Raw genomic sequence first — 12,495 nt, 5'->3', positions numbered from 1 at the left:
AAATCATTCTATCTTTAAGAGTTCTGAATCAAAAGAACTGAACATAAGATCTGAAACCATAAAACATATGGAAGAAAACATAGGTAGAACACTGCAAGACATACATCTCAGTAACATCTTCAAATACTCATCCCCCAAAGCAAAGAAAGTGAAGGAAAAGATAAACAGCTGTGACTACATCAAACTAAAAAGCTCCTGTGCAGCAAGAGAGACATTAACTAAAACAAAGAGATGCACTACCGACTGGGAGATTTTTGCACCCCACACAACTGATTAGGGATTGATCACAAAGATATGCAAAGAACTCACACAACTCAACAAAGTAAAAAATCCAGTCAAAAAATGGGCAAAACTTAAAAGATACTTCTCCAAAGAGGAAATGCAAATGGCCAACAGGCATATGAAAAAATGTTCACCATCCCTCATAATCAGGGAAATGCAGATCAAAACCACAATGAGATACCACCTTACACCAGTAAGAATGGCACATATTAAAAAAAGCTAGCAACAACAAATGTTGGTGAGGATGTGGCGAAAAAGGAACTCTCCTGCACTGCTGGTGGGACTGCAGACTAGTCCAATCACTATGGAGAGCTGTGTGGCGGTTCCTCAGATTGCTAAAAATGGATCTACCATATGACCCAGCAATTCCATGCGTAGGGATCTACCCAAAAGACACAAAAACTTTAATTCAAAAGGGTACCGGCACCCCTCCGTTTACTGCAACACTATAATAGGTAAGACTTGGAAACAACCCAAAATGCCCAAAAAAATAGATGACTGGATCAAAAAGATGTGGTACATATACACAATGGAATACTATGCAGCAATCATAAAAGATAAACTAATGCCATTCGCAGCAACATGGATGGAACTAGAAGGGATTTTGCTCAGTGAAATAAGTCAGAGGAAAAAGAAAAATATCAGATGTTTTCACTTATAGGCAGAATATAGGGAAACCAAATAAAAGGATCGGGGGGAAAATAATAACAATTAAAAAAAAACACAACAAAACAAAAATGAACAGACAACTATAAATCAGAGACATTCTGCAGGGGAGGGCAGGAGGTGGGATTGAGACGGGTGCGGGAGGAGCACAAGGGACTATGGTGATGGTGCACGGGTGAACTGGTGGGAAAAATTCTATAGGGACTACACCTGAGAAAAGAAAGCAACCACTGTAAAAAGAAAAATGAACAATGATGTAAAATATATATAAATTAAAAAAAGTTATCAATACTTACATATAATTCCACTCCTAGGATTGTAACCTGAAGATACACCTTCACGCGTGGGGAATGATACATATTTTATCAAATGCTCATTTCAACAATACTTACAATAACAAACTGAGAACCATTATTAGGTGTTGATTAAATGATAAATTAATACATGATAGGGTACTACACAGAAGATCTACTCAGGCATATTGACATGAAGAGAGGCCTTGATGGCACATTCTTATGACAGATGTGCACTGCACAGGCCATCTCCAGAGGACACACAAGATACTTACCAGTGGTTGCCTCTGGGGAGGAAACACACATCTGAGTGGGATGGAGGCTAATTTTTTATCATATATCCTTTTGAACACTTCATATTTTTCCATTTTTCCATTTACATATACTGATTTTTCTTAAAACTTGTTATAAAAATCAAGGAAAAGTGAAAGCAGCAAGGTGTATAGGAGCAAGTATGGTATGGTTCCCATTTCTGTGACAAAAAACACTGCACGTTAGGATTTAGGAAATTTGTGCAGATACACAAACAACCCATCAATGGCTTCCTCTGGAGTGGGACAAAGGATGGGAGGATTTTTTACTTTCCATCATCTATCCTTTTGTACCTTTTGTACTTTTTTTTTTTGAAAAAGTAAATTGTAGAAATTGCCATAAAGAGCGAGCTTAGGAAATATCTGATGTTCATAATGATGTCACGCTAAATTTTCTCTCTCAAGGAGCAAGTAACTGACCTGAAGTCTCAGACCTATCTCTAGTTTGGGAAAAGGCAAGACATTAATTGGAAATGGAAAAGAGGAAGTGAGGATTAAGCAGGCTCGCTGGACATCCGTGGTGCTGTCCAGGGCCTGGGGCCTCTGAGGTACTGAGGAGCAAAGGATGAGTCACACAATTCAAACTTTAGATAAACTTAACTTCTCTTCATTAAAGAAAAGTCAAATTTGGGCCTCCCTGGTGGCGCAAGGGGTTTGAGACACAACCTACGAACCTGTCCACAGCCCCTGCAGCACAAGTTCGATCCCCGGCCAGGGAGCTACCAACATAGCAGCAGCAGACCTCTCCTGACTCGCCCAGTGCTCCCCTCAGCAGTGTATTTCAGTCAATCTGCCTATTCTGCTTCTCACTGTCTCTGGTGAGTCCTCTTACCCCCCACCCCAACTCTGGCCTGTACCCCAGTTCTTGTATGCATAAATAAATAAATCTTTATTTAAAAAAAGACAAATTAGTGAAATTAAGGAGTAGGTTATATCTGCAGCATGAAATCCTAAATGAATTATGATAGACATGATTTTTAAAAAGGAATTACGGAATGCATACACAGGATGAGCCCTTTTTTAGGAGAACAGAAAGTTGAAAGCCTAGATATCCATGGCACGTGCATGCTTTGGAAAATCCTATGAGGATACATACCAACTTGGTAACAGTGATAACCTCTGAGATACATATACATCTTCTGGGAAGATGGAAAACTATTACCTTTTACATTTCTGAAAGATTTGGCATTTTAAATGCTACTTTTATAATTAAAACCAAATCTTTTTTTAAAAAGTTCCATAGAGGGCCTCCCCTGGTGGCACTGCGGTTGAGCGCTAGGTTGCGAAGCTGCCCGCGGCCTCTGCAGCACCGGTTCGATCCCTGGCTACCGGCAAGGGTCCCACAAGGCGCTCAGACCTCTCCTGCCGCCCGCTGCTCCCCTCAGCAGTGTACTTCGGTCCTTCTGCCTGCTCTGCTCCCCGCTCTGGCTCTGGTGAATTCTCTCACCCTCCCGTGCTTCTGACTGTACCCAGTGCATGTATAAATAAATATATAAATCTCTCTAAAAAAAAAAAAGTTCCATAGAAAACATATCTTCCAGTATTTTCCTATATGGGGATTTTAATTTCAACTTCAAGGTAGTTTTGACAAACATGTGGCTTCCATCTGTCTGGATACAGGTATAGACCTCATACTCCTTTAAGGTCGCTTTAATTTCTGGATTTCCTAAGCATAGGTAAGCAATTAATCAGAAAAGCAGGGCTTTTCTCCTGACACCCAGCAGGCTGATGGTATTGTTGGATAAATTCCCCAAAATGAGGTGATCAGTCCCTTAGAAAATGGATTCTCAGTATTCTTTGACTACTGTTTTCTTTACTGAAAGACACACATGCGAAGGTGCACACCCTTTCAATCTGTTCAACCAACCTGAACCCTGGCAGCTCAGCTTCAGCTGAAGAGCCAGGGGAAAGCCCTGAGGCAGCTAAGTTCTGCACCAGTGCTACTTACAGTCTGGGACTCAGACTGGGAGAGCAAATTTTGGAGAAAGAAAAGCTCTGCTGTTATTAAATCATAGATTCTGGGGGCGGGAGAGGGGTGGAGGGTTCTGGCACCAACGCCACCTGCTACATGCAGGAGTGCAATTATACTGCTGTGTTCACTGCTCCTGTCAAGGGACTGCAGTGAAGGAGAGGGAGCTGATATAACCTCTGGTTGTCTGGGAGAGCTGTTGGCAGCTGTGGCTTTCCTAAACCGGTAAGCTCTCCTTTGGAAAAGTCACCATTCCCAATCCGAGGAAATCCATTCCCACAGGGAATAGCTGCATTTGCTCATTCTAGCTTTCACATTTTAATTTGGTTCTAAAGCTAAGCAGTAGACAAATGACTTAGAAAGCAGACCCCTCATTTGAGTCCCAAACAGGCTGACCGAGTGAACTCTATCCCATGAGACTCAAAGAAAAACAGATAATGAAGTCACTTGTTGCTGCGAAACAAATGTGTGAATACTGATGCAGTTGTTTTTATTTATTCAACTGTAAAGATTGATGGCAATTATTTGATAGGTAACACCTTAGATAACACTAATTATATTGCTAGAAATTTGGTTCAGGATCAGAATAGGGTATTCAGTCAAGAGAATAACAACAACGAAATCTTCAAACACTGAAACAAAGAAATACTTTTCTTTTTTTAAACTTTAATTAAATGCTACCTTCCCATAGATTTCCCTAGATTGGTTTGTAGTCTCAGGTAATAGCAAACAAGGGTTTTAGGCATTTTGAAGAAGTTGCATGTGAGGCTAGGTTGCCAAGCAGGAGACTGAAGCCCTGATCTGAGTGTCAGTCTCAGGTACATTCTGGGTGCAGAGAGAGATGCGTGAGTGTTTCCCAGTGTCCTTTCCTTTCCACCCATTAACCCTCCCCTCCTCCAGCTCACTCAGAGCAGAAAACAAGCCCTTTCTTGCCTTTCCTACTATGCTGTTGTTCACTGAGACGGAAAAGGCAACAGGAAGGAGTGCTGACCCACCTCCTCGAGGCAGCCTGCGCAGCAGCAGGTGCTGAGGAAGGCCTCCTCAGGCAACTGCAAGCCTGGCGCACAGGGAAGAACACTGCTTACCCTTGAGGAACCTAGCAACAGTTGCCTATGATTCCTGGTGGCAATGACCAATCAGAATCAATCCATATCATTGGGAAAGGTCAAGGGAAAAAAAAAAAACCAGCATCACTTCCAAAAATGATAAAGAAGAAATGAAAGAGGAAACCAAAAATATTTAGAATGGCACAAAAAGTGATATGAGTAAACTTCTTTTTGTTATTAAATCTAATTATAAGTTTCCCAAAGTCCAGTTATCAAGTCAAAATGTGGGACAGAAGAGAGGCCAACTGGATTTTCCTTCAAGAGTTCACGACTGCAGGTTGAGAGGTCCTGGGTTTACGCTGCGGGAGCCCCTTTTTGAACGTGGGCTTGGGCGGGCCAGGCTCCGCGCTGGCTCCAGTTCCATTAGTCCCTGTGGAGTAAGCCTGGCCCCATTCATTAGTGTTCCCGGGTGCCTGGGGTGGAGCACTCTGATACCTGGAGCCAGATGAATACCATGAGCTATTTCTGTAACGACCCCCACTGTCATGTCGCCCTTGGTTCACGGGGCCACTGGATTTTTGACCTTGCGGCCTGTAGCCTTGTCCTCCTCTTCGGTTTCCCAGCGATACCTAAGGATAAAAGAATACAATGTTCAAAGCACCCTGGCATTGTGATATCCCATTTGCTCCCATTCGATTTGTTCAGTTTGGAGGAGTATTCTGAAAACATAATTGTGGTATATCCCAGGCCTGGAATTCAGTTCTCTCTCAAGAGTCACAGAATTCTGTTAACCAATCCTATCTAGTCACAACATTAGAATTAATGAGTGTGTCACTATTTTTTCCCCGCCTTTCACCCCTAGGCTCTTCTCCACTGAGGAGAAAGAGAGTTCATGTTTTTTCAACTGGGCACAAAAATAAAGCTAAGAAGGAAGAATGGACATTCTTTGGGTTGTTACAAGCCTTCAACTGGGCAAATATCTTCTCACATGTCGAAATGAGAGCTCTTAAGCCCTCTGTAAAGATAACCACATTTGGGATAATAAACGTTACAGTCAGCTTTGCTATGTATCATGAACCGTAGATTAAATCATGCTGCTGACATTTAGTACAGCTTTCACATTACAACCCAGAAAACTTAAGGCATGGCCTTTTATTTTTGTCTCCTGATTGCAATGTTATACCAGTTATGAAGAATTACTGACAGCACTGCCTTAGACTGTTGTGTATTTTCTTCAAACCAAGGGGGAAAAAATACGCATTATGCTTAGACTTCCTAGTGCTTGCTCCCCATCCCACCAGGCTCTCTCTCTCCCTCTCCCTAGTATGTTCCACACTGTGCTTTAAGGAGTTGCTGCTTTGATGTGTTCTGGTGAATCTGCCACTGTGGTGCTTGTCCACCTTGAGATGCGTGCACAACTCCCACTGTGCCTAATTACTACGCAATCCTACCTACAAAGGCTAGGATCACCGCCAACATCAGAAAGTCAACAGTTCTTGGCAACAGGCAATCTAAACTGGCTGGCGGTTTGAAACATACACACCAAATGCTTTCTCTGGAACTAACAGTGGCTGGAGGATTCAAAATAGATGTGAAATGGGTATAAAGAGAGGAAGGTAATGCACTGAGCTGTCAACATTTAAACCATGACAATCTGGCAGCTTTTCTTCCTAACTTGCTCAGTGGAGAAGCTATGTCACCTCTGGATGAATCTGGTAGGGCCGGCCACTGGAGTTTGCTGCAGCTGCAGGCGTCTCTCCTTGTGCTGAATTTTTCTTGTTAGCACTTGTAGGGCTGGGAGCAGAGGCACAGGTGGAAGAGGAAGCAGCAGAGGCATCACACGGGCTACTCAAGGACACAGATGTAACTGAGCTACATCGGGATCTGGTAGAATAGCTATTCTTTGGATGGGACACTGAAATAAATATGAGAAATTTGTGGAAGAGCATGATGGGTAAGGTTTTCCCTATTTCTTCATTTCACAATGAACAATTAAAGAACTCTCTACTTGAATAGCTATAAAGAAATGCTTCCAAAATGGAGAACAGGAAGAAAAATCTCCCTTCTGCTCTTTTCCTCTATTCCGTCCATATCACCACTGCTTCCTAAAGGAATTTTTAGGTCAGGAGAAGTGTTTAAGATCAAAGAGACCCATCTCCTCACAAACTAGTGACTTTGTGGCATTTCCCACTCCTCAGCTCCTGGCTATGGCTCCAGCACCGGCTAGCCTGGGAACAATAGAATGGACCCTATGTTTAGCATCCTGTGCAAGGAACATTCTGAAGTACAGAATTTGCAAAGAAAGAAAATATAAATGGAAAGCTAAATATTTTTTTAAAAATTTGAAATGATTATAAATAAGGTTACTTAAACCAAACTAGTTTTTACAACAAATATGTTTTCCTAAGGTCCTTTCTGCAAAAATAATCCTAAATTCAAAATACAAATCTAACTGAAAAATATTAATATTTTCAATACAAATTTTGTTAAAGTTCAATTTTTTTTCTTCCCTCTATGCCTGCACTAATGTTGCATTCACAATCACCAACCTGGGTCCACTTTTGTACTGAGACAGGAAGAACACAGGAGCTACGCTAAGGGTTGGGCTGAGGCGTCACTACAAACTCTAACCTTAGAGATAATCCCCACCCAAACTGTTATTGCAGGGCAAGGCAGGTATTGCTTTCTACTTATTGAAGAGGAGTAAAATGGGGTAAGTCAGTATAGAGGCAAAGATCAAACTATCTGACACCAGCGTCCATGTCCTTACACCACATATTACACATCTCTCACCTAAGCAGAAAATAATGAACTAATATTACTGCATATTTAAGGAGCTGGCATATACCCATCTTCAGAGCTCAAAATATCTGCATCCACTGACTTAAGTGTCTCAAGTGACTTTCCATTAAAACAAGCAAACAAAAAAGTGGTACTAAAGAAGAACCAGTGGTGAGACCAACCGGCACTTGAGCCTCTAATACACAGAGGGTGGTCTTCTTATCACTCTAGCACCCAGAATCTCTCCCCATCTCACCATGTCCAAATGAATCAATGTTCTTCTTCAGGGTCTCTACATCACAGGTGAACCGGGCTACGCGTCCCAGATCCTCATCATATTTACGTTCACTAACAAAGTGCTAGAGAAAAGGCAAAGAAAAAAACTCTGTGTGAGATAAATAGTAAGTACATGAATGCTACAGTTTGTTATACACAGACTGAAGCAGAATAATTTTCTTTTTTTTTTAAGATTTATTTATTTATGCATACAAGAGCTGGGGTACAGGCCAGAGATGCAGGGGGTGAGAGGATCCACCAGAGACAGAGTGGGGAACAGAACAGAGTGGGGAACAGACTGCAACACACTGAAGCAAAATAATTTTCAATTATCTTTTTACTGCTTCAAATTTACTAAATGGCCTTCATATTACCAATGGGCAATGGGTGACTGATAAAATTCAGTCACTTTCAAGAGTCCAAGATAAGTATATTTGGGAGCTTTATGGAATGCTACTTGAGGGTCAAAGCCCACTAGGTATAGCAGACATGGTAGAGAATGGAGAATTATAGTAGAGGGGCTTTCCACTGTTGACTCCACATTGTTCCTTTTTAAAATAGAAGCAGAGACAGCAAAAACGCTCATAAGTTACAATAATGTAAATAGTTGGTTTGGTGTTCTTTAATAGAAACTTCCTTAGGAAACTCACTGCATCTCTTTATAAAGTAAAATTTGTTTACTTCTTAAAATAGGAACAATTTCTAAGGATAGAAAATCATTAGAGCAAAAAGTCAACTTTGCAAAGAGTTTATGCTACAAGTAATCTAATACTTTAAGCAAGTTAAACTGAGAAGCAACCAACCTGTCAGGCCAAAAACTATACTACAGTAATTGTGTTACTAGAAACATATCGGGAATAAAGAGCTTCTGGGGGTCTAAAGGCATTTCCTAAGGGAGCCTGGAGTCACTTTTTTTTTTTTTTAAAGATTAATAGAACTTTTTTTAAAATATTTTATTTTATATAATTCTTACATCATTTTTCATTTTTGCACAATGTATGCATTTTCATTTTGGTTATATTCCTCATACAATTGTACCCCCCCCTTATTTTGACCCTAATTCTTCCTCTCCCCGCCCCCGTCCCCCTGTAGTGTGTCTCTGGTTTATAGTTGCTTGTTGATTTTGATTTTTACTTTGTATTAATTAGTCTTTTTCCTGGTCCCTTATTTAGGTTTTCTAGATTCCTGCTATGAGTGAGACCATCCGGTATTTTTCTTTTTCTTTCTGACTTATTTCGCTGAACATGTTAAAAAAAAACAGAGGTTTAGGGCTTAGGAGTACAGAAGGTTGACTCCCCTTGTTCATGTAGTTTATGGTTTATCAACAATTATGTAGAATGCCAGTGTCCAAAAATACCATGAATATTCCAACCTCCCTCTCTCAGGTTCCCATGCTGAGTCTCAGAAATACTGTTCTTTACATAAGAATTTATATATATGAACCCAAGGAATCTTTGTAAATACATTATAATCAACATCTCAAATCGCTCATTTTCTTCCCTATAAAATCAGAATCATGCAACCAGTTATTTAAATATTTACCGAACCCTACTTTGTGACAAGGCACTCTGCTTGGCCCTAGACACAGCTTCTAACATTGTAAGAATCACAACCTAATGGGGAAGAATTAATCAAATGCACATAAAATTATGACTGTGCTATAAAGACACAAAATAGGGAAATGTGATAAGAAAAGGAAGGATGAGCAGGTTATGAGTGATTATGGGGTTTGAGGGTACAAGAGAATGCTTTGCACTGATGGGAACACATGTGCAGCAATCCTCTAGCAAGAGGGAACAGGTACTATCTGTGCAAAGGCCAAGCTAGTATGGCTGCAGTGCAGAGCAAGGAGACATGCCGAGAAATGAGGATGGTGTCAGAGGCAGATCATGCAGAGCCCTGCAGGCAGTGTTAAGGGTAATAGTCTTTATCCTAAAAGCAACGGAAAGCTGGAAGCAGGTCACTGAGTGGAGAAGATACATGGCAGGGTGGGGATCATGAAGTAATGGCAAAGTGGACGGTTGGAATCAGTTAAGAGGCTATTAAGGAAGTCTCTGCAATGATCACAGCAGCTTTATCGTCATCGTGGTGGTAGAGATGAAGAGAAAAGGTCACCTGAGGTTTAGGAGGAGGTCAAATGGACAGGGTGTACTGATAGATTTCATGTGGGAAAAGAAAAAATTTCCTAAGGTTTTCAGCTTGGATAGATGATAGCACCATTTACAGAGATAAGGAAACTCAAAGAGGGCCATCTTTGGGGAGAGATAATCATGAGTTCGATATATTATACATGGGTATGAATAAGGAGATTTACTACTTATTCCCCACAGGTAACAAGAAAGGCAAAAAAGGAGGACGTTTACCTTGATATCAGCTCTGAGCTCAACCAATTGTTCCTCTGACATTCGAACGGCCACATCAGTCATCTTCTTCAGAAATTCGGCTTTTTTTTGTCGGCTGAGCAGAATTTCCACTGAAGAGAAAAAGGAGCATGACTCTTACATTCTGCTACACAGGATAAAGAACTTCCAGTATAGACTGTGCAGTACATATCTGTCCATACAAAGACTTAGCTGCCCACCCATTCAGAAAAGAAAATACCAAAGGTTTAGTTTCCACCTTCTTGAGGGACTCCGTGGGTAGTTAAATGATAAATACTTTTAATGAATCATAAAGACTCATAAGTCATTTGTCATTTTTCTTCTGTTCCCAGTTAAAATTTTTTTAATCAAGAAGAATGTAAATTAAAGCTGAATTATGCACATGTGGTAAAAAGTTCATCTAGAATAAATGGGTAGAAGATGAAAAGTAAGTGTCCCTACTACTTCTGACTTTTTAAAAAAGATTTATTTATTTATTTATACAAGAACCGGGGTACAGGCCAGATGTGTGGGAGGGTGAGAGGATTCACCAGAGACAGAGTGGGGAACAGAGCAGGCAGACTGACGAAACACTGCTGAGGGGAGCAGCGGGTGCGGCAGGAGAGGTCTGCAGTGCTATGTGGGACCCTCACCTACCGGCCCGGGATCGAACCAGCACTACAGAGGCTGTGGACAGCTTCACAGCGCGGTGCTCAACGGCCTGTGCCACCGGGGGAGGCCCCTACTTCTGATTTTTTTTTAAGATTTATTTATGCATACAAGAATTGGGGTACAGGCTGGAGGAGTGAGGGCTGAGAGGACTCACCAGAGACGGAGTGGGGGAAAAGAACAGGCAGACTGACTGAAATGCACTGCTAGGGGGAGCAGCGGATGAGACAGGAGAGGTCTGCTGTGCCATGTGGGTCACCTCCCTGGCCGGGGATCAAACTCATGCTGCAGTGGCTAGGGATAGCTTCACAGGGCTGTGCTTAATTAACCCCTTGCACCACCAGGGAGGCCCCTTCTGACTTTTGGTTCCCACCCCAGAGGAAACCACTGTTGACAATAATTCCAGATCTTCTATACATTATAAACATAATCTCTCTTCCTTTTTCCCCTCCTCACTAATTAGTGATAAATCAAGTATGTCATCCTTTCTTTACCTTATTTTTTTCCCCAACTTATTGCTACCTTAGTTATTTTTACTTCATGTATCTTGAAGTTCATTCCCTATTAATATACTGGATTTCCCTCACTATTATACCATGTGGATATACTAATTATTCATCAAGTTCCCAATGAATATGTAGACTGTTTACAGTCTTATTTTAAATTTGAGGTAAAGTTGGTTTACATCACTGCATTTGTTTTAGGAGTTATAGGTTCAAACCTCTACAAATGTATATTTTCACACCACGCCACCCCCAGTACCCTAGTAATCTTCCTCCATGATCTATTGTGTGTCCTGCCTCCCCTGTTCCCATCCCACCACCAACCCTTTCTGGTTGCCTCAGTTTTGCAGTCCAATGTCAGGGTTTGTTATTGTTTTGGTTTTGTCTGACCCTTTATTTTTGTTTCTCTGTTGTTTACATATAAGTGAAACCATATGGTATTTGTCTTTTTCCTTCTAATTTCTCTTAGCATTATCCTCTCCAGTTCTGTCCATGTTGTTGCGAATGACAAGAGTTCATTTTTTTATAGATGAACAGTATTCCATTGCACATAGACACATCACAATTTTCTTATCCACTCCTCTGTCCTTGGGTACTTAGGTTGTTTCCATAACCTGGCTACTGTAAATAGAGCTGCAATGAGCATGGGAGTGCACAGATCCCTTCAATGTTCACAGCCTTTAAGGAAGCATCTTCCTTAGCATACTCCCAGATATGTAACTCAGATGTGGATGTGGGGAATCCAGACAACAGACATTTCTCAGAGTAGAAAGCCAAAGGCCTCAGAATATGATGGGCAAAATCCTGCTAGGAAGCAGAACTAGGGAGCCACTGAGGATGAAGCAAGGAACTTTACCAAAGGGCAGGAACTCTGCTATTCTTGTCCAGTAAGACTTAACCACTGCTTTTCCAACTAAGAATTTTTATTATAATTATCCTCCTTTTTTCTCTATGTCATATTGGAGGAAGGGAATTAAGGTTTTAATTTATGGGACCCCAGACCACAACATGCCATATTCAGTTGGAAGATTTGAAATTATTCAGAAGTCCTGGACTTTCAGCTGAATATACTAGCTAGCTAAAACTCTGGAGGTGTACCCTAGAGGAGGGTGTGTGCTCATTTCAGAAAAGGGGGGAAGCAGGTAGCTGAGATGGGAATGTAGCAAAGACTATCAGCAAGTAAATATCCATTCTTCCATTTTTCTATCAAGAAGTCCAAAGTACTTAGGTATAAAGCTATATTTCCTAGCTTTGTTATAGATAAGACAGTTATGTGATATACTCTGGCCACTGAGATCTGAGCAAAACTCACTGGTGAGGTTTAAATGTAAGTTCTTTA

At 41.1% G+C, this 12,495-nt stretch overlaps 1 protein-coding gene across 5 annotated transcripts in view; it reads right to left on the bottom strand.

Moving 5' to 3' along the window:
* Nucleotides 1-3,962: 3,962 nt before the first annotated feature.
* Nucleotides 3,963-12,495, bottom strand: part of SPATS2 (spermatogenesis associated serine rich 2) — an 81,914-nt gene continuing 73,381 nt past the window's right edge. For all 5 annotated transcript variants that reach the window (XM_054696599.1, XM_037514679.2, XM_054696597.1 and 2 more), the window contains 4 exons: nt 9,988-10,097; nt 7,605-7,707; nt 6,268-6,482; nt 3,963-5,196 (listed from right to left, as the gene is read on the bottom strand). In XM_054696599.1, coding sequence (XP_054552574.1) covers nt 4,885-5,196; nt 6,268-6,482; nt 7,605-7,707; nt 9,988-10,097 — 740 coding nt within the window. In that variant the 3' untranslated portion in view covers nt 3,963-4,884. The remainder of the gene's footprint in view (nt 5,197-6,267; nt 6,483-7,604; nt 7,708-9,987; nt 10,098-12,495) is intronic.

This window comes from Talpa occidentalis, unplaced genomic scaffold, assembly GCF_014898055.3.
Source record: "Talpa occidentalis isolate TD23 unplaced genomic scaffold, MPIMG_talOcc4v2.1 talOcc4.16, whole genome shotgun sequence".
Lineage (NCBI taxonomy): Eukaryota > Metazoa > Chordata > Mammalia > Eulipotyphla > Talpidae > Talpa > Talpa occidentalis.
The sequence above is the reverse complement of the archived record's forward strand: the minus strand, read 5'-3'. Positions and strand labels throughout refer to the sequence as shown.